Genomic DNA, 22,805 nt, shown 5'->3' on the forward strand with positions numbered 1-22,805 from the left:
CCTCTCCCTCCCACACATTCCCGATGTCCCTCACAAATGTTGTGTTTATGTGCTTCCCCTTCTCTCCCCATCTTGTCTACCACTCCCCTTTTTATATACTTTGGTTCTTTGTCTGTTTGATTTGTTTGTGTGATAAATGTTAGCTCTTTCACGAGCCTCGATTTTGTATACAAAAAAAAAGAAGAAAAAAAAAGTTTGAGAACCACTGGTCTACATTAACCTATCCTAGCCCTCTAGTAAACCCCTGGCTGCTATATATATTTGTAACCCCCGCATTTCCCCCCCCCCCCCACCCTTTCCCATGCCTCTTCCCCCCCAAGCCCTCCCCCTCTCACAGATCTCCCGTTGTCCCTGTTCTCTGCTGTTGTACTTGTGTGCTTCCCTCTCCCTCTCCATCTTGTCTCCTGCTCCCTTTATTGTACGTTTTGTGTGTCAGTTTTTTTTTTTGTGATTGATGTTAGCTCTTACACGAGCCTCGATCTTGTATACAACAACAACAAAAAAAAAACTACAACAAATGTTTGTCTGTGTAAAATACCATCCACCGAATGATGCTGATTTTCTAAACGCCACAATTTCCTCTAACATGGACTTACTAATAACCATCCATCACAACTCTCTGGTCCTCATTTGCAGTAACTTAAACTTTAAATTGCCACCATGTCAGCTGACTGTGTGCTAGCTCTGCAAAAAACACAGCCATGAAATTGCAGATAAGGTCTTCTGCGACTGTGGGCATGACCCAATAGTCCAAGAGCTACGACACTTTAATAATGTGTCTGACGCCAAAAGGATTGAATGTGATTAGTGAATCAGAATTTTGTTCTGATAATGAAAAACTGATTTCTTAATTGCCACTGCTGCTGATTTGTTTTGGTGAAAAACGGCATTTTGTGCTTTTTTTCAGCCAAAAATGTCAAAAGATCGTTTTTTATTCTGAGTTATCTAAGCATCACCTCTATACATGTGTGGGGGGTATTAACATCTTTTTGGGGACACGAGTAAACATTAAAAAGACATTAGGAATAGGAAGGACATTATGGTTCTCTGACGGATACTGTGCGTTGCTGTACAAAAGTTGTACTCAAATGTTGTTGACTGCACAGAGAGTAAACTTTGTATGTGAAACGTACAAAAGTCCATCAATCAAAGATATTGTGTGGGACATGAGAGGCTCAGCATGTACAGATATTGACTTCCTCATCTTATGCTTCTTCACCTCGTGTTTCCTCACCTCTCACAGCGGTGATTACAATATTGGTTGATAATGTTGCGGTGTCCTTATCACATTCTTTCTTCACCTCGTGACTCATCTTGGTGATAATTATTGTTTTGATTGCAGTGCTATCCTTGACAATTTTACGCTTCTTTGACTCCCAGGACACAAAGTGGCCATCCATGTTAGGTGGGCCGATACAGGTACCGCCACCTGTAGGGTGGGGTGCCCAATCGTAATAATAATACAAGTTCTCTTCCACTAAAATTCGACATAGTAGGAGGTCATTGGGCCCATAAAAGCTCGTGCTAGCATTGCCAAATTATAGATGTTTGTCCATGTTGAATATCAAGCAAGGAAGCAGCACCCAGTATGTTTTAAAGATCTAACCATTATGCCATAAAGTGTGGTTGAGATTAATTTATGTTGCATTTTCCTCTTTCCTTGATCATTGCAGGCCGATACGTGTCCGCCTACTCCAGTCACCTGGCACCACACAATGGGCTATAGATGATTTCTACATGGGCCCAACATGTGTCAACCGTTGCTCTGGCCATGGAGACTGTTGGAATGGATACTGCATTTGTGATGCAACTTATACTGGAGAAAACTGCAGTGATTCCTCAACTACAATGGTATGTTAATCTTTTGATCTCCATACATATACTTCGTCACATGGGTGGTGAAAAAGGAAGTGAAATCAAGTCGATATTTTATCAACCAAGACTCGGGCTTCAGAAAGCTTTAATTAGGGAATATCACCCACCATGTGTGCTCAGATCTTATTATTGTCGCACCGTCTGCACTGTCTGTTTTTATTTATTTTTTGTCTGTCATGAAGGAGGGTAACTCCAATTTAGATTCCAAATTATTTTGATCTATTTTGCAGATTACGTTAAAGGAACGATTTGAGTCTGTTCAACCAAATCCAAGACAATGGACATCAGTTGAAGGTGGATCAGCATCGTCCTCTTGCGGCACTCTCTCGGAAGGACTTACCCTTTGCTTCCGTGGTGTGGGTGCGCGATTTGCAATCACTGTGGATCTCGACCTGCGTGGGGCCAAGTAAGGATTACCTATATAACTTGTCACAAGCCCATCTCAGTGGAGTCTCAGAGGTCGAACTGTCTGTCCTGAAGGAGATATGTGCCAAAGTCTCACTGTGATTCAATCACAAGGGTTATTGAAAATTAAAACCTTACCATTGCCACTGAAAATTTTACTTTATGTAAGTTCAACCGTTTACTGTGGATGTGATGGAAAAATCCAACATGAGCATTGCATTTAGACAATTAGACTACTTTATTTAACTACCTCTCATTCAATTACAAAACCTTTATAATGAAGGTAGTTAAAAAGGAAGAGAAAAGGAAAATCTTGTAAATACGTTTTATTTCTCTGTTGATATTAAAGCTACAAACTGCTGTTGTAAATATAAATCAATACCTCAGCGTTGGCTTCCTCTTGAACTGTAAACCAGATGGTCATTCCTGACCACGCCCACAATGCTCCGTTGGGAGGAAGGAAAAAGGCCCGAGATCCATCAGCAGGACGGTCTGGGCCGAACCTGATTCAACGGTTACAGTCTCCAAAGTTCCTTAAAGAGCGATTGACTGCCAAGGATGATTCGGGCTCCCCTCAGAGTGCTCGGTTTGAATGGGTGAAGCCACTGTCTTCATTACTGTGAAATGTTTGCAAGTTTAAGAGAATTTTTTTTATTTCATTTGAGAACTTTGATTGGTCTCGCCTCTTTAATTAGAGCGACCCACTTCGCTCAGTTACAGTGGTACCAGGAGTGGGGTGAAATCAAAATCTTATTGGTTTGACAATAAAGTCAGATAGTAATAGTCTAGTAGGAAGGCTAGGTCCCCCTGCACCCCCCGGAGATATACTTCTAATCAGTGTTTCTAGATTGGAAAAAATGTGTAGAAAATGACTAGCTATGGCCCCAAGCTGAAAAAATGTCCCACATACCATTTTTATGCAAATTACTGCTGCAAATTTTATGCAAAATTATGCAAATTTTATGCAAATTTTTGATGAGGAGTAGAGTTGAGGGGTCTTTGAGGGCTTCATCGAGGTGCTCTCGGTTGCAAGACTGGGTCATTCTGAGAAGCACAGCAGGGTCAGAGATCATGATGTTCTCCTCCTCAGTGAATCTCTCCATCAACAGCCTCTCCATTGCCTCACACACTGTTTTGAGGCAAAAGAGGGACTTTGCGTAGGCCTTTCCACTGAGAACACCTTTGAGAGATCCACTTGTTACTAGTTGTGCCTCAAAGAGAATCTCTGCATATCCAGAACCACGCATCTTGTGTCCAGTGAGCATCCCGATGTAGTTCATGGATGTGTGGAAGGGTCCAATCGTTACTACATGACTAGCAAATTCATTTGGCCAGCGCCAGATGATGGGAAGGGCTTTCATGCAGACACCCAGATCAAATGTATTCAGGACCCATCTCTGACCCACCTCAGCAGTTGCTGCCTCGGAACGCTTCAGTAGCTCACGAACAACTGCGTTGTCTGTGATCGGTTGGTGGATAGGCGTGCAGTAGTCGACTGTTGATTTGCTGGGTGGGGGAGAACCAGTTGCAGAGGTGAAACCCCCTAGCCCAGGCACAGGCTGCAGGCCATTGCCATGCCATGCAGGCACCAGGCACAGACCGATCACAGACAACGCAGTTGTTCGTGAGCTACTGAAGCGTTCCGAGGCAGCAACTGCTGAGGTGGGTCAGAGATGGGTCCTGAATACATTTGATCTGGGTGTCTGCATGAAAGCCCTTCCCATCATCTGGCGCTGGCCAAATGAATTTGCTAGTCATGTAGTAACGATTGGACACTTCCACACATCCATGAACTACATCGGGATGCTCACTGGACACAAGATGCGTGGTTCTGGATATGCAGAGATTCTCTTTGAGGCACAACTAGTAACAAGTGGATCTCTCAAAGGTGTTCTCAGTGGAAAGGCCTACGCAAAGTCCCTCTTTTGCCTCAAAACAGTGTGTGAGGCAATGGAGAGGCTGTTGATGGAGAGATTCACTGAGGAGGAGAACATCATGATCTCTGACCCTGCTGTGCTTCTCAGAATGACCCAGTCTTGCAACCGAGAGCACCTCGATGAAGCCCTCAAAGACCCCTCAACTCTACTCCTCATCAAAAATTTGCATAAAATTTGCATAATTTTGCATAAAATTTGCAGCAGTAATTTGCATAAAAATGGTATGTGGGACATTTTTTCAGCTTGGGGCCATAGCTAGTCATTTTCTACACATTTTTTCCAATCTAGAAACACTGATTAGAAGTATATCTCCGGGGGGTGCAGGGGGACCTAGTCTTCCTACTAGACTATAAAGGCAGTGGTGGATCCCAATATGTCTGAAAATGGGTGGACGCTGTGGAAGAGGCTCTTCGTCGACTCAAAATCTGGAAGGACGCCTTGCCAGTCCCACAACAAGTGCCAGCCCTAGTGGTAAATGTCAAATTACCTCCCACAAGGAAGATCCAGAGCTTTAATGGTACAGGAGAAGACCATGTCGGTGCTTGGCTGGAGGATGCTCGAAACACAATTCGTGGGATGGAGAGGCAAGAAGCTGCCTTGTTTCTGCTCAGTCACCTGAAGTGTGCAGCACGTGAGGAGATCAAGTTTCAACCCAGGGAGTGTGGGAAGACGCCAACAAAATCCTCAAAGTTCTGGAAGTCATTTTTTAAGAAAGTCGCACCCCTATGCAGCGAAGGTGCACCCTGTATGAGCGGCAACAGAATGAAAGAGAAACTGTGAGAGACTTTTCAGGGGTTTGTTGAAATTAGCTGATAGCGTGGAAAGAAAAGATCCGTCTGTGATAACCGTGAAGGACAGAATATTGAGAGAAGTACTCAGTGAAAATGTAAATGATAAGCATCTTTGGATAAATAGTTTTATTCTTTTAAATGCTGAGCATCAAGTAAGGAAGCAGCACATACCATTTTAACAGTCTTTGGTATGACTCAGTAAAGGGTTTGAACCACCATCCTCCCAGATAAAGTCTGGTACATGTGGAATCTTTAAATTTATCAATGTTCTTCAACTTGATAAAATAGAGATTTTACTGTTCCTTTCCATTAGTAATTTGCTTTGTTTTGTTCACAGGTACATTGAGTACTGGGCATTGATAGGAAGCCCGGAGGGTCAGAAAAAACAAAAAGTGTGTCGGGGCAATGGCTGCCAAAGAGACAGTGTTCTGCTGGACTTCTCCACTGATGGAGGTCAGTAAATCCTTATCGATGAAAAGTGAATTGCAAAATTGTAATATGTGATGTGAACACATTTGAAAGTAGTTTGAGATCTGGACGTCTCTTCAATCGATGCAGCGAAGTCCGATCTCACGGAAATTTCACCCACATGTCACCCACATGCTTGCCATGGACAAATATTTTTCCACTTTATCTTACTTTAATTCACCAAATGTCCGTCCGTCTGTCTGTCCGTTCGAAGGTACCGCAAAAACGGCTGAACCGATCGCAACGATATTTTGGGTGGGTAATCCTCGGACCCCCTGGAGTAAAATAGGCTCTATTGTTTTTCCAAGTTTTCCAATTTTCCAGTTTTTCCAAACACGATGAAATAATATTTACCGATATGAACAGTGATGTGGCTTTTGTTGAAATTCTATGTACCAGGAGAGAGTAGATCGACTCCTGACGAACTCTTCCTATATAAACGTGCAGCTCCGAAGTAACACGGCAGCGTGTGCAAAGCGACTGAGCGACTGAGAAACGGGTGTAGCGGCCGCTTCTGTGTTACAGATTCGGCGCGCACTCTTCACACATAAACGTGCAACTGAGAAAGATGTGTAGCGCCCGCTTCCATTTTTGCAGAATTCAATCTTTTTTCAAAAAGGGGTGCCATGTACTGTTTACATATTGATGATTTGCGTGTGATATGATTCAACGGATGTTTATATGAGTAGTTTAAAACAAAAAAAGCCTTCAATTTCTGATATTTTGCCTTTTCATTTGGGCTTCCCAATTGAAGCCCCGCCCATAGGGCGGGTACCGTTGCTAGTTTGTAAAATGTGAAGTGCCTAAAGCAGATGCACATGAAAACACCACTTTGAGAATTTCCCAGAAAATTATATGAAGGAAAGCCACTTTTTAATAAAACTAGCGCAAGTAGACTCCCCAGCAACGATCGTATACGTAAGCCAAATATAAAGCTGCGACAGAAAACGCTCCTGGACGTACTTATAATAATGAAAAAATCTCCGATTTTAATTTACTAGTGCACCTGTTCTCTATGGAAGCGGCAATGAGGGTGTTGGGGTATATAGATTGCAGTAGATCTAGGTTCAGGCCTCAAGAACATCGGAGGTGTGTTCAGTTGCCAAGTTTCTTGTGGAGCACTCACCAAGTGCCTTAAGCATTCAAGCAAGCACTCCATTCAAAACCATTGATAAGGAACGGCCGGTTTGGCATGCGCTACCTTGCTGCTTGGTAACTGAACACACCCGGATTTTCTCCCTTTCAGTTTAGTGTTAAACAGCAGTAGCGACTGTTTCAAAACGTAATCAAACATGTTTGTGGTTTACAATATATTTATTTCTGGTAGAGGTGCTCCCCTGAAAATGGCCTGATAAGTTATTTAAACACGTTAACATGGTGTTTGTCAAACACGTTAACAAAACTCCTTGGAGAGACAGGATATTATTAGTATTAATATTGTTTTGCAATAACAACATCATCATAACAATATTTTAATATTATACTATGATCTTTAATGTTGTTACTTTTGTTATTAGAAGTGGCCTTGGAAAAAAACACGCCACAATATGCGATCTTAATATGGATATACACCTCAACACAGAGTTCGTCCAAGGTGCAAATCTCCCTTGGGGAGGTGGCGGGAGAGTTAAATTGCTACAGCCTCCGTCGTGTGTGTCCCTTAGGTCCCTGTAAAGTTTGGTTGTGATTAGATAAGTAAAGACCGAATGTATTGCGGTTAAAAAAGAACCAGTCAGACAGACAGACAGACAGACACAAACCAAATTGCATATTTTAGTATGATTCAAGCGTGAACAGCGCCACCTGTGGCAGTGATCTGGCTAATTAAGATCACCTCAATTGACTATAAACACAGGACAAATTGGAATCAGCAAATCCTTTTGAGGAGATTTCGAGGCGTGCCTCTCAAAGGCTCCTAAAGACTTGCGAGGACAAAATTATTGGCAGTCAAAGGATATGATGCAATTTATAAGCTGTTAGTACTCTGTACTCTGTACTCTGTACTCTGTACTCTGTACTCTGTACTCTGTACTTTGTACTCTGTTAGTGCAGCAATGTAATCAGACGTTTTTTGGGCATCCACATGATAAGGTACTTTCTGGTGGTAGTTGGACAACGTGAAATGGTGCAACCAGCAAGATAAATTTGTAAATGAAGCAATGACCACCATGCACTTGCGAACAATGACTGAACTATTGCAGGCTTCACATGGACTCTTCTGTATGAGCTTGACCTGCAACGATACTCGCAGCCTCGACGAGATCTCATTTCACTTCCACACTCCGCACGCTCTCCTGCTACACGCCTTCGTTGGTGGCAGTCTCTTGGCTTCACTTCAGGTCTTGCCACGACCTCTTATAAGCGTGCATATTGGGCTTTGGATGATGTGCTGGTGGGTGGTTGGGAGATCAACCCGAGCATGATTCAGGAGTCGTTCCAGCACAGTGAGTGAGAGGTTTAACAAGGATACACTTTAAAACCTTTCGAACCATAATCTATATCATATCTGGCATTATCATCAGACATCCTATTTCATACCCTACCTTGATGTTGCCCTGCAGGTACTGAGAAAGTGTCAGTGTCAGACAACAGCTGGACATTTTACCCACATGGAAAACTGTCTCAGGGAACGTGTGGAAATCCCACAGGCCACATGGCCTGGACTAATGCTGAACCCTCTGCTGGAATGAATGCCATCACTACCAGAGAGCTAATCATCACGTCAGTCTTTATGGTTCAATTTCGGGTAGGTCATGTCCCATAGTGCTTTGGTTGGTTCATGTAGTTGTAGAACTGCCATGTTGTAGCTTCATGTATAACGTAGCAACGCGTCTCCGATTAATTCAGGCAGATTGCAATAATTACCACTATCAAGAGAAATTGTTCTTGCTCAACAAAGTTTTTAAATGCGTACCCTTTGCAAAAACACATACCTCGCATGGGTGCAATGATCTGCAATAATGATATAGGCCTTAAGTCAAACAATTACCTATTACAAGCATTGATCCATCGCTTTGCTGACGGTAGTTGAACATGCAACATATACATGATACAATACAGTTTGTTGACAGTCAATATTTGCAATTTTTTTATTCCAGAATTTTTTTCTCTGCACAATAATAACAGGTTTGTATTTGTATTTTATTTTGATTTTGTATTTTTTTATATTTTATATTTATTTGTATTTTTTTTTTTTTTTTTTTTGTATTTTTTTGTATTTTGTATTTTTTGTATTTTTTTGGATTTTGTATTTTGTATTTTTTCATTTTATATTTATTTGTATTTATTTATTTTTACATATATATATATATATTATATATATATATATATATATATATATATATATATATATACATTATATATATATATATATATATATATATATATATATATATATATATATATATATATATATATATACATACAGTGAAACCTTGACTTACGAGTGCACCAACTTACGAGTTTTCCGAGATACGAGCCGTCGCTCGGGCGGTTTATTGCTTTGAGATGCGAGCCGAGATCTGAGTTATGAGCTTACACCACCCGCCATCAGGTGGGTTCCGGTCACGTGGTTATCTTGCCGTGCAAGCATCTCTGCCGTATATCGCTGCTGCTTTGTTTTCGCATTTTGGTTATTTTGGAAAATTTCTTCGTTTTAACCATGGGTCCTAAGAAATTGAGTGCCAAGGGCAGTACTGAGAAGAAGAAGAGGATGATGTGCTTGGATATAAAACACGCAATCGTCGAAAAACATGAGCGAGGTGTGCGTGTTGTCGACTTGGTGAGGCAGTACGATCGTAGTACTTCTACGATATGTACGATTTTGAAGCAGAAGGAGTAGATAAAGGCTATAACGCCAGCCAAGGGCGTTACGATTATTTCAAAGCTCCGGACCTCTATCCATGAAGAGATGGAGAAGTTGTTGTTTGTGTGGTTGACGGAGAAGCAGCTCGCAGGATGCCGAGGAGGACGTATATAACGGCAGAGGAGAAGAGCATGCCAGGCCACAACTTGTTCAGAGTGCCGGCGATAGCTCGCCTTCTCTTTGTGGAAAACACGGTGAGATCCTTAACATCCAACAACTAATGGGACGCAAACGGGGCGCCCAGTTTAGCGGTACACACATTGATGAATCACCCTGCCTGTGATTCACCCATGACAGGTTATAGCTGGGTCGGGATTCAAACCCAGGCTGGACAGTTTAGAGTCAAGTTTGCATACCTCCAGTCCAGGCCATCCTGCCAACTTGTATGCTGCATACAGGTGAAATATAAAGCGCGAGATATTTTTATATATACTGTATATTTAAAAAAAAATTGGTGTGGTTTTTGGCGGGCTGGAACGGATTAATAGCATTTCAATGCATTTTAATGGGGAAATTTAATTTGAGAAACGAGCAAATTGAGTTACGAGCTCGGTCACAGAACGAATTAAACTCGTAAGTCAAGGTTTCACTGTATATATATATATATATATATATATATATATATATATATATATATATATATATATATATATATATATATATATGTATATATATATATATATATATATATATATATATATATATATATATATATATATATATATATATATATATATACTGAAACGCAAAAGAAACTTACCACCTTTGAAACCTTTAAATATCAACAATAACACTGCGTGTAGTAAATGTGTGAACTTATTTGTGGACAATAGTGTCCTCACTGTCAGACAAAACGATCACGGATGGTCACTTGAACCTTCAATGGTCACTTCATAGCACAGCTGTTGAACAGCTGTTTTGACTGTCAGTGATTAGCCAAGGGGTATGGGATGATTTTAATGAGCTGCACGTGATGTCTTGATATTGGCTTTAAAAAGGCCAGTGCAAAATGGGCATTTCAATCAACATGCCACGATTGCCAAGGGATCAACGGCAGCGTGCCCTGGGCATGCTGCAAGGCGGACTGAGCTACCGTGAGGTGGCACGTCGCCTTGGCTGTTCACACCAGACGATATCGGCCCTGGTGGACAGAGACACCCTCCACAACTCTGCAGATGACAGACCTCGATCAGGGAGGCCAAGAGTCACCACTGCAAGGCAGGACAGGCAGATGGTCTGAAGTCACCTGCGGGATCGATTCCGTCCAGCATCCCGCACTGCGGCAGAAACTCCGGGGCGTGCAAACCCACGGATCTCCAATGATACTGCACGAAGACGACTGCATGACTATGGTCTGACTGCCAGAAGACCATACAGAGGCCCCGTGATGACGGCTGCCCATCGCCGCAACCGACAGAGATGGTGCCAGCAGCATCAGCGGTGGACCCTGGCGCAGTGGAACGAGGTCGCTTTCAGCGATGAGTCAAGGTTCTGTGTGGACAGTCCTGATGGGCGTGAGCGTGTCTGGAGAAGAACTGGCGAGCGATATGCCAATTGTTGCGTGCGTCAAGCCAACAGGTGGGGTGGCCCAAGTGTGATGGTGTGGGCCGCCATATCAGGCCGGTACAGGACGCCACTGGTGGTTGTGGATGGGAATCTTAACGCCCAGCGGTATGTGGATAACATCCTGCGACCTCATCTGCTGCCATTCCTGCTAGACCACCCAGAACTGAGAACCTTTCAGCATGACAATGCTCGTCCCCATGCTGCTCGCTTTACCACTGCATTTCTCCAAGGCGAGAACATCAACACCATGCAGTGGCCTGCGCTCTCCCCTGACCTGAATCCCATAGAGCACCTGTGGGATGAGCTTGGGAGACGCGTAGTTGGCAGGGCCAGGACACGGGCAGAGCTGCTTCAGACATTGAGGACTGAGTGGGACAGAATCCAGCAGCAATCCATCCAAAGACTGGTAGGCAGTATACGCCGACGATGCACTGCCTGTATCCAAAACAATGGTGGCCACACACGCTATTGAAAGGGGACTGACATTGCACCCTGTGCTGTTCTGTACTGTAGAACAAACTGATGAGATGGTGTATCTTGGTCAAAAACTTGACATGTCATCAATAAAATGCCAATGTTTCAATTAGCAATTGTTGGTTTGTTTTATTTTGAACTGTTACAATTTTATTACATTTCAAACAAGTGGTAAGTTTCTTCGGATCATCTGCCTGTCCTGCCTTGCAGTGGTGACTCTTGGCCTCCCTGATCGAGGTCTGTCATCTGCAGAGTTGTGGAGGGTGTTTCTGTCCACCAGGGCCGATATCGTCTGGTGTGAACAGCCAAGGCGACGTGCCACCTCACGGTAGCTCAGTCCACCTTGCAGCATGCCCAGGGCACGCTGCCGTTGATCCCTTGACAATCGTGGCATGTTGATTGAAATGCCCATTTTGCACTGGCCTTTTTAAAGCCAATATCAAGACATCACGTGCAGCTCATTAAAATCATCCCGTACCCCTTGGCTAATCACTGACAGTCAAAACAGCTGTTTAACAGCTGTGCTATGAAGTGACTATTGAAGGTTAAAGTGACCATCCGTGACCGTTTTGTCTGACAGTGAGGACACTATTGTCCACAAATAAGTTCACACATTTACTACACGCAGTGTTATTGTTGATATTTAAAGGTTTCAAAGGTGGTAAGTTTCTTTTGCGTTTCAGTATATATATATAGATTTTTTTTTTTTGTTATTTTGTAATTTTTTTTGTATTTTTTGTATTTTGTTGTATTTTGTATATTGTTTGTAGGTTTGTGATGTATTGTTATTGATTTGGGAAAGATGTAAAATCATTATTGTTTAGTTAAATTCCGCAGACATGTGTTGTAGCTTCTTTTCAGACACTTTTCTTAGCGAGACTCAGACTCAGACTCACTCAGTTCAAACCGAGATTTATTCAGATATTGCGGAGAGGGAAACCGACACTATTACAAACTACATGTGACAAAACACACACAGAAATGACGCGTCATTCAGTTGAAGGAAAATCTCTCTCTCTCGTCTTGCAGTCTTCCCCTTTAAATAGGAATCGTACTTTCTTATCTTTCACTGTTGGAATCTGGGGCCTAGACTTTCTGGCACCAACTCCATCTGTTTGTCATTACGGGCGACTTAAGAGTTTGCCCAAGCTGACAATTCATCCTTTTAAGGTCACTCCTTGACCTGTTCCAGTTCCCTAATGGAGTACTGAACACCAACCGCTTAGCTAAGTCAACATTCCAGCCTCGTGCTATCTGACAGGGTGACAAAAATAAACTCCAGATGTTGGTTCCACACGTTCCTTTGCAGCTTTGAGAACCCTCTTTGCATTGAAATGTAATTTAACTATCGTTAGCAATAGATTGACATACAATGTAAAATTATATAATTATATATAATTCCACATTCCCTCATTTTTTCTTTTCTGTGTATATTAACCATTAATCTAAACACCAATTGCAAAATACTCAAATTTCAAAAATTTGGTAATCCAATTTTCAATACCTAAGGCACACACCGTCATCCTGGAAGAATCTGATCATAAAAACATTTTTTTGTTCGGTGACTCTTTCCATGTTGATAATTCAGTTCATTTCATTTGCTTCATAAATATCTCTGCAAACAAAACTTCACCGTTACCAATACACAACAATTTCAATTCACCATTTTCAAAATAATAAAACATCTGCAACATTTGGCAATGAATCTTCAAAAATACGTTTTGCTTCAGAACAAATGTTGACTTTCTGTTTGAAAAGACGAGGCTGATCACTTGTGTTTGAAATTCAAGTATGAAACATTTTCTTCTGATGTCTTCATAGCACCGACACTATCTCACATAGGGTTTCTGCTGTTATGATAGCTGGGCGGAATCATAAGCTGACCCTGCTCTGCAAGTAGCATCCTTGCCACTCTTGCTGTGAGCCATAGTAATTCTTGAACAAGTCCTTCGTCCAGTTGTAGTTGACTTGCCTCCTCACTCATCATGAGCGTGGAGCAAGTGTTTATGTGATGTTGGTTGACCAGCAAGATGTGGAACAGAGATGCCAGATGCATCCACAACGATGTTAGGACCATGGTGTTCAAGTTATCCATGGCCCATGCCAGGAGCAACCAGCAGAATCATGCACAGCCGTTGTAGAGGAAGAAGCACAGCCGTCCACTTACAGCTCCACGCTGGTTCCCCGGAAGTTGGTGGAGCAATGACACAAGTCACCGCATCCAGGAGAAGTTGCAGGTAAGATGTCGTCATCCCACAATTGCTGACGTGATGAATGTTCCAGACATTTGAACAGAAGCAAGTGATCAGCCTTTCTTCCATACGTTGCAATGTGATCTAGGCAAATGGTCACATGATTTTTCCTTGGTGAAGGTAAGCATCCGTCTCCAATCTTGCAAAGGAGAATGCCTTCATCATTCTTTGAGAAGGAGGGTGTATGCCAAGATTAACTTCATTTTTAGCCACAACTTTTCTTTCTCCAACTTCTTCCCAATGCCGTTATCACTCCATTTGAGATGTGATCTGGTCTTATCCTTTACTCAGCCACATCTGAATCTGCTTTCCACACACTCTGAATCAGATAGGGTACATCTTGACATGAAATTACCATGTTTTAACTAATCATGTATATCTTATAACAGCTTCACATTTAACAATTTGCTGTTTTCCTCAAAACATTCAAAAAGTTATATTCCTTTATATGCTTCACACGAATAATATCCAAATCAGGTATGTATTTTCTCTACTAAACTAAGAATAGCATTTAAAGTTGCTTTCAGGTTAATATAGTTTGAAAAATTTAAAACTCATGCAGTTTTTTTTTTACTCAAAGAGAAACAAATGCATTAAAAATGAGTACATATTGTTGCGGTTTTGAGAACCCACACAGGTAACATCATTAAAGGTTAAAGGTTGCACCCCATAGTTAGGCCACAAGCAACACGTCGGTCACCTTAGGACGTTAGTTATTTAATAGTATGTGTTTAGGATAAGGCCATTCCCAATAGTTGCATCTGCGTTGTGTAGAACAAATAAGAGTAGGCCCCGTTCGTCCATTTTTGCAGCCTCCCTCCAACCGACACCATTGAGCGCTATCCTGTCTGCACCCCATCGCCCCTCGCAGTTTGTTACGCTTGCTTGCCAGCAGCGTTTGCTGCTCTTGCTCGCTCAAACCAGCCCAAAGGCCACGAGGTAAGGCCCGAAAAGGGGGCGGAGCGCAAGGGTGGGGGTGCGGCCATGTCAAGCAGCCGTCAAAGGCGGAGCCGGTAAGCCCTCAACAGCCAATCAGGGCTGAGGCGAATATCGCCTGACAGGGTGTGGCTGGACATTCCAGAGGGTTCGCTGGGCGTGGCAATATAACCCTTCGCGCGAGGCCCCCACCTCAGTTATGAGGAGGGCAGTGACAAGTTACGAGCCTGGAACAGAGTTACGAGAGGGAGAGGCGCTTGGTTCGTGTGCAGAGTTACGAGAGGGAGAGACGCGCGGTGACAAGCCTTGATTGATTGATCGCGCTTTACAAAGGGCTGGCGCGCGGCACGAATTGCAGAGGACTGCAGCGTGAGAAGGACGTTGGTGGAAGGCGCTTTGGGAACATCATCGGGGAAACGGCGTATTGTACCCAGCGATACCGGGCGCGCGTATAAAGGCGCCGGTACAAGTATTACATACTCGATCTAATCGCCAGCTTACCTTTCCCCGATATATAATTGTCCGCCTCACGCCTATTCTACGTGGAGAGCTGCCTGCCGTCTTCCACCATCTGCACGGTACGAGTCGGGGACCGGACGAGCTGTGGACCCTTGGACCCTCAACCCGACCATCTACAAGCCCCGTGTGAGAGCCTGAGAGTGAGTCTTAGAGTGAACGGGCCCGTGTCCAGGGATAAGTATAAGACTGTTTAAGGCTGCCCTGTGTACCTGCTTCTTCCTCTTCCCTGTACATTCTCTTCTTCTTTTCCTCTTCTTATTTGTACAAAGTGTGTACTTCTCTTCCTTCCCATACCATTGTAAATAAATTACCTGTTCTTCCTGGTTTCCTCTTAATCCGATCGTTTTAGTCATTTCCTCCATTGGGTAAATGCAGCACGATTATAACCGCTCCAATCGGGTTAGTTCCTGCTAACAGCCCGGATCGCGGCTCGCTTTGCTCGGCGTGTCCACTAACGCCGTGGTTCGGGTGGGGTTATCTCCTTGCTTCATTAAGGTGTTAGTACTTAGGTAATAGGACTAAATTCGACCAACAACCCTATTTAACACCGACCGGAAGGAACGTGATAGCCTCGGGATCGCGTCGGCTAGTAAAAGCACAAGGGGATTAATCCCCCCTTGATAAGGGGAAGGCCGACGTTTGGAGATCCGCAACAATTGGTGTCGGGGAGTGGGATTTGGACCCGAAGTGCGCCTAACGCACTCCAAATTACGAGCGGCCGAAATTTTATTAACACCTAAATTTGAATCATGCCATGGATAGCCAAGGCGGTTGGATGCCGGTGGGGGGAAATGAGGGAGTAGAGGAAGGGTTAGAATCAACCCAGGACCCCAGGGAAGAATTGGAGCAATTGGCAATGGAGGAGGATGCAGTTAATGAGGGTGCAGCAGTTGGGGTTGCAGGCGAGCAAAATGGCGGCGCCTCGCACATGGCGCCGAGGGCCGTGCCCGCTGCGCAGATGAGGGTGGGCGACATGCAAGCCTTCATGGTGCAGATATAGGCAGCCATACAATTGGGGATGGACAAGCACAATGAGCAGTTGGGAAATCAAATTGGGGAACTGAAAAATGATATGGAAAACCAAATTGGGGGATTGAAAAATGATATGAGAAATCGAATAAAAGAGATGGGGAAAGACATTGATCGCATGTTGAGCGAGGAGGGCACACTGGTACGTGACGAGGTAGCATGACTTGAGGAGCGCGGGGAAGGCGAGGTGGAGCCAAGCACAGCCGGGTGGACCGGGGTAGAAATCGCGACTCGGGGTATAGAAAAGCCGACGGCCGCTGAATTGGGAAATTTTATTTCATGTGCGCCAGCAGTCGTCGAGCTGAATGAGGAAAAAGAAATTGAAATAAAAGAAATAGTGGAAATCGGGGTTAAGGAGACGACAGAAGCAGAAATCAAATCGGAGGAAAAGATGGAATTTGTACAAAGTCTGTGTTCACATCATGATGCCGTACTTGCTAACCCCAATGGAAGTTTGCAGCTGCGTGAGGAGAAAAGTATCCCGAAGGTAAGCAGGGCTGTATATGGCACGAAAAGGTTTGGCGTGAAAGTGTTTGGCGCGAAAGGATTTTTCACACGCTTGGGATCCCGACGTCACCCGGGCGCTGGTGGAAGGTCCGTGGTGCGCTGTGTGAAAGGAAATGACGTGCGTGTGAGGAAAAGGTGTGCGCCGAAGTGCGAGTGTGATACAGAGTGTGGAAGTGAGAGTGAGTGCGACACGGAGTGTGAGATGGATGGAGAGAGTGTGCGAGAATGCACACCAGAGTTGGTTGTGGAGAGTGTGTGGGGATGCACACCGGAGCGGATGATTGGGTGTACAATAGAGTGCACACCCGTGGTGGTTACGGAGTACGTAACGGGGGAGAGTGCACAAGAGGAGTGCGGGGAAGAAATGTGTGTTACAGAGTGTGTAACAGAGTGTGCGAATAGTAGGAGTGCGCCAGGATGTGCACGAGGGTGTGTAATGGAGTGTGTCGAAGGAATGAGTGTGCCTGAGTGGTGTGCACCTGTGTGTGGAACGGAAGAGTGTGCACGAGAGCGTGCGGTGGCAGAATTAACGGAATGTATTGGATGTATGGGAGGCGCTAGAGCGCCTCGATGGGTGAGTGAGAAACGGGTCGCGTGGTGTGAGAATGCTATTCGAGCATCCACGCAGACCGGGGCAGCGTTTAGGCCGACGTACAGCCGACGCGAGCTCTCGGGGCGTGGTGCGCTTTGTGTGCTGCGGGAGCCGGCGGGAATCGTTGCCGCGGCGCTCTTGCAAGGAGCGCCGTGCACGATTCGGGCCGGGTCCCGCCCTGTATGGTCGGTGCCGTGCCGTGGCGCAAGGGGAAAACGGCATGATTCCGGCGGAGGTCGGCCAGGTCGGACCTTCGCCCCCTGGCGGGCGCGGTGCTCCGAACGGGGGAGGTTGGGTCATCGTGGCGGAGACTGAAAGGCCCCGTGCCGGGATGGCGCCTGGAACCTCGGTCCGAGTATGCCTCCTCCCCAGAATCGAAAATGCCGGACGGACCCAACCAACAGGAGACAGACCACCAGTATGCATTGCTCGGCTTTTCGAAGCCGAGCGGTGAAAATGTATTTCCACCCTGAGAGACTCGAGCATAGTGGACTAGTAGTAGTGATGGCGAATGGTAGTTTACTATTCATTTGGGCACATGAGCAGTAGACTATGGGGTTTGGCAGTGAGAACTAGCCAGGGCAGGCTAGGATAATGTTAGGGAATTAGAGATGACTTTAGGAGACTTGAGATTTATGTAGAGACATTGTACAAGTAGTGGGGACGTAGTCAGATTAGATGCATGATAATGACGAGGGATGTGCTTAGTGTAAAGAGAAGACGGGGAAAGCACTAGTGTTAGAGGGAGGCAGATAGTTAGACGATGCTGTGTGTGTGAGTATGAGGATGCGCTTTAGGCGCAAATGAGGAATTGGGAACGAGATTCTTGGTGGTGAGCGTGAGGAAATGAGGCAATGGTCGAGAATGATGTGTGTGTGTGTGTGTGTGTGTGTGTGTGTGTGTGTGTGTGTGTGTGTGTGTGTGTGTGTGTGTGTGTGTGTGTGTGTGTGTGTGTAAAAGTGTATGAATGGAGTATTGTGGGCAAGGGTAAGTGTGTTGAGTGAATGACTTGCATGGTGTGCAAGTGGAGAATAATGGTGTGGAATAGATGGTGTGGAGTAAATGGTGTGTGGAGTGAGTGTTGTGGAGTGCATGGTGCGAAGGAGTGGATGGGGGAAGATGGACCCCTTCACGAATACCCGGGGAGGGTAGTTTAAAGTTAGGTAGAGGGAGTAAGTGGAGGAAAAATGTTGTTCCTGGACCACCCTCATTTCTCCATTCACTTACATGTAAATTTTCCTCTCACCCTCACTTTTCTTCATTTCCCCTTAACACCTCTATTCCTTCCCCCCTTGGCCTTATGAACCTTTTACTCTTACTACAAATGATCATTGTTGTCTAGTAGACCACTCAAACAACGATCCTACAAATATTTGTTTATGCGTAGGAAATAATTTAATTCTCTTACCACTACCATCACCATCTAATATATTAACAACAAAGATGTTTGAGTTTGGTTCTTTATCAAGATATTTTAACTGAGCTAAGCTAAAATGATAAACCTCCCTCAATGTTCTTGTTTGAGCACCTCCAGTGCCACATACCATTTTAAAATTAAAGTATATATTTTCCTGACAACCATCAAAGTTTTCCGTCCACTCAAAAATATTTCCATCTTTTTTACCCAACTCACTGGTATTTAAATTAATTCTCTTATTTGTTTTGTGAACATTTTTACCAGTTGCCTTTTCAATTATACCTATTTGATATTTTTCACATTCGTTATGTTTACCATTTATATACCAAGGTTGATTACACCTCCACTCTTTAGTCTGGTTAATACTTGGTTCTATCATTTATATATTCATAAAAAAGGTGGTGGTAGGCCCTTAAAATCCCTAACCCCATTATCTTTTCACTTATATATATCTTATCACTTATATATATCTTATCACTTATATATATCTTATCACTTATATCTTATCACTTATATATCTTATCACTTATATATCTTATCACTTATATATATCTTATCAGTTATCACCTATATCTTATCACTTATATATCTTATCACTTATATATCTTATCACTTATATATCTTATCACTTATATATATCTTATCACTTATATCTTATCACTTATATATCGTATCACTTATATATATTTTAACACTTATAACCATAAGGGAGACTATCAATTCCATTTTCTAAAATAAACCTCTTATCATCAAAAGCCCCCAATGCTTTCTTATTCACCTCTTCTGAATAGAATTGATGTTTATAACTTCTTATTCCATTAATCTTTCTAAACTCTTCTTTCTTTGTTGTTAAACAGTTATAATAATCCTTAAAGTTTATTGTTTCTTTAATAACATTTTTCTTTACACCTTTTAACTTCTTATCAGTCTTTTCAACGATATTCACAATGTATTTATAAGCATAAGCCTTAGACCTCAATCCCACAAATTCACTCATAACATTTCCTCCTAATTCATCCTTGAACTTTCCAATCACCTTTTTATTTTTAGAAGAGAACAACTCACTCTCTGGACTGTAATTACTAGTATCATAGATATTAATGTCCTTTTTCATGTCTGAATAAACATCATCAGTAGTATTAATTTTCAAAATAAAACTATCTGTATCCATATAAAGTAGATTAACATCATTTTGATATTTCTTCCTCAAGTTATTGTAAAAGTAATCATACATTAATGACTTTGATAAATCAAGAATTGATGTTCCAATATAAATAGGTTTGTCCATTTCAATACTCTCTTTAACAAAATGGATCGCACAAAAGTTCTCAGTAAAGACCTCGGCTCTTATAAAACTCGGTCTATTCATTAATTTTGATGCTTGTTCCCAAGATGCTGATAGTCTGATATTTTGTCTTTTCCTCACATTCTCCATGGTCTTACCAAAGACCGCATTATTCATCAATTTATAAAAGTCTTTCTCAAAATCTGTTTTTGACTCTGTCCTTCTTTGTGTATTAAAATCAATGTACCCCTTTAACCAGTGGCTTTGATTGAATTTTAGAACCCTATGGATCTTCTCTACTCTTAGACCTTTTGATAAATATTGTCGCAAATTTCTTTGGTGTAGAACATAATTTTTCTTGTTATATATAGTGTAGGCTGCTATGTCTTAAAAATGGCTGTCGTGTTTTTTTTTTGTTAAAAGCAAAATTCCACTTGATTCCTTGTCTTTGGGGTGTCACATGTTCGAAAAAATAGGTTGTTAATTTTTTTAAACGGATTAAGGGTGTCAAATCCAAGATGGCCGCCAAAATATATAAGTTTCATTAAAACGGGTATTCTGAACACAGTATGAGGTCCAAATTAATGATAATACCCATAATTTCAATACCAAGGAGTTCAAAAACAATTAATTTCAATATGGCAGTCAAATTCAAAATATCAAGCTCTTATCAAGCTTATCTTACTGAAGCTCTTATCAAGTACTTCTTTGCTCACGACCACCTGAACTACGCACGTTTGCTCCCTTTGTACCTGTCAACAATGCAGCAAACAGAACAAGTTTTTCCAGATGTCTGGGCAGAACTCCTGAAAGGAAATTTCTGTGTGACGAAGGGGATTGCTGCATTCACTTCAATAGGTCCAGATCACGGAATTGAGCAGGAGATTTCCTCCTCACCCGCAGGAGTACCTCTGGTTACGGCTTCCTCTCCGCTCCCACCTTTTGTTCATATGTGTTCTGTACCGTCCCCCAAACAGTGATGACTCCATCTACATTTCACTGTCTGACAACATGGACCAACTTCTATCCACTCATCCCAACTCTCTCTTCCTCATATGTGGTGACTTCAACTGTCATCATGCCACCTGGTTGGGTGTGGGTTCCTCTCTCACTAGTCATGGCATCTCAGCAAAGGACTTCTGTGACTCACTGGGATTGACACAATCTGTCAATTTCCCGACCCGGATCTCAGCCAATGGAGTATCTTCTCTTCTAGACTTGGTTATGACAAACTTCCCTGCTAATGTCTGCTGCTCTTCTTCTGCTCCAATCGGTTCTTCTGATCATGTGCTTGTCAAAGTGGACATCTCTCTGGCCATTCTCAGAGAGCCTCCTCAGCGTCGTCGAGTCTGGCATTTCACTCAGGCCGACTGGGACGGTCTTCAAGCAGCCATCAATCGTCTGGATTGGTCTCCCATCTCCACTGCCGCTGACATCAATTCTTCCTGGGAATTCTTCCAAAGCAAACTGATCTCTCTCATGCACAGATTTATCCCATCTCGCCTTCAATTGTCTTACCCTTCCTCCCGTCCATGGTACACTGAATCTTGTGGTGAGGCAGTTGCCCTGAAACAACTTGCCTTTGCCTCTTGGAAGGCTAATCCAACTGAAGGAAATCTCAGTTCCTTCCACCAAGCTCGGAACAAGTGTGTGTCTACCCTCAGGAGTGCCAGGAAGCACTATCTCTCCTCACTCAAGAATGAACTCTCAAACCTGTCTCCTTCCTCCAAATCCTGGTGGCGTCTGGTCAAATCCGTTTCTGGTGTTTGTTCCCCCCTCCATCCCCTCCCTTACCTCAAATGGCCACACAGTTGACATCGCACGTGACAAAGCCGAATGCCTCAACTCTGTGTTTGCCTCGAAATCCTTAGTCCCAAACCCATCTCTCTCTGTTCCCTCCTTTCCCAGTCGAACCCAACTGCTCCTGGACTCTGTGTCCTTCTCTCCTGACAAGGTGGAGGAGTTTTTGTCAAACCTCGACTCTGATTCTGCAACTGGACCAGACGGCATCAGCCCACGGGTCCTAAAATCCTGCTCTGCCGCTCTATCTCACCCTCTCTCTGTTCTTTTCACCCTATCTTTTGCTCAAGGTCATCTGCCAGCATCCTGGAAATCAGCTAACATTACCGCTTTACACAAAAAAGGTGCAAAAACAGATCCTTGCAACTACAGACCAATCAGCCTGCTCCCAATTATCAGCAAAGTCATGGAATCCATCATTGCTTCGGATATGAAATCTTTCCTCTTCTCCAATGGCTTGATCTCTGATCATCAATTTGGTTTCAGACCAGGTCACTCTACTCTGGACATGCTGCTTCTGCTGTCTCAACAATGGATGGAGGTCCTCAATGCCAAACAGGAAATCAGAGCTGTCTCCCTTGACATATCAAGAGCCTTTGATACGGTCTGGCACCCAGCTCTGCTCACCAAACTCTCCTCCTATGGTATCCATGGAAATCTCCATGCATGGCTTGCGGACTTCCTCTCTGGTCGTAGTCAACGTGTGGCCCTGAATGGATTTCTCTCATCTCCCCTTCCTGTTCAGGCTGGAGTTCCCCAAGGAAGTGTGCTGGGCCCTGTGCTTTTTCTGGTCTTTATCAATGATCTCTCTGACTCTCTGGAAAATCCTCTCTATCTCTTTGCTGATGACTCCACTCTCTGCCGCTCCATTCCTCTTCCCTCAGATCGGCAGTCTGCAGCCTCCTCACTCTCTGAAGACCTGGACAAAATCACAGACTGGTCAAACAAGTGGAACATGTCTTTCAATCCTGCCAAATCTCACTCTCTTACTATGTCTCTCCGAAAAGATCGACTGGACAACCCTCCCATCTACTTTCTCAACAATCCTCTCCAAGAAGTTCTGTCACTCAAGCTTTTGGGTCTCACT

The 22,805-nt window shown here is 43.5% G+C and overlaps 1 protein-coding gene across 3 annotated transcripts in view; it reads left to right on the forward strand.

Annotated features, from left to right (window-relative positions):
- RELN (reelin) overlaps positions 1-22,805 on the forward strand; it is a 515,504-nt gene that overhangs the window by 312,245 nt on the left and 180,454 nt on the right. For all 3 annotated transcript variants that reach the window (XM_078786532.1, XM_078786533.1, XM_078786534.1), the window contains exons 53-57: positions 1,674-1,851; positions 2,106-2,281; positions 5,346-5,461; positions 7,678-7,920; positions 8,038-8,222. In XM_078786532.1, the coding sequence (XP_078642658.1) occupies positions 1,674-1,851; positions 2,106-2,281; positions 5,346-5,461; positions 7,678-7,920; positions 8,038-8,222 (898 nt within the window). The remainder of the gene's footprint in view (positions 1-1,673; positions 1,852-2,105; positions 2,282-5,345; positions 5,462-7,677; positions 7,921-8,037; positions 8,223-22,805) is intronic.

The sequence above is a fragment of the Myxine glutinosa genome, chromosome 11 (assembly GCF_964187855.1).
Source record: "Myxine glutinosa chromosome 11, kmMyxGlut1.1, whole genome shotgun sequence".
Classification (NCBI taxonomy): domain Eukaryota; kingdom Metazoa; phylum Chordata; class Myxini; order Myxiniformes; family Myxinidae; genus Myxine; species Myxine glutinosa.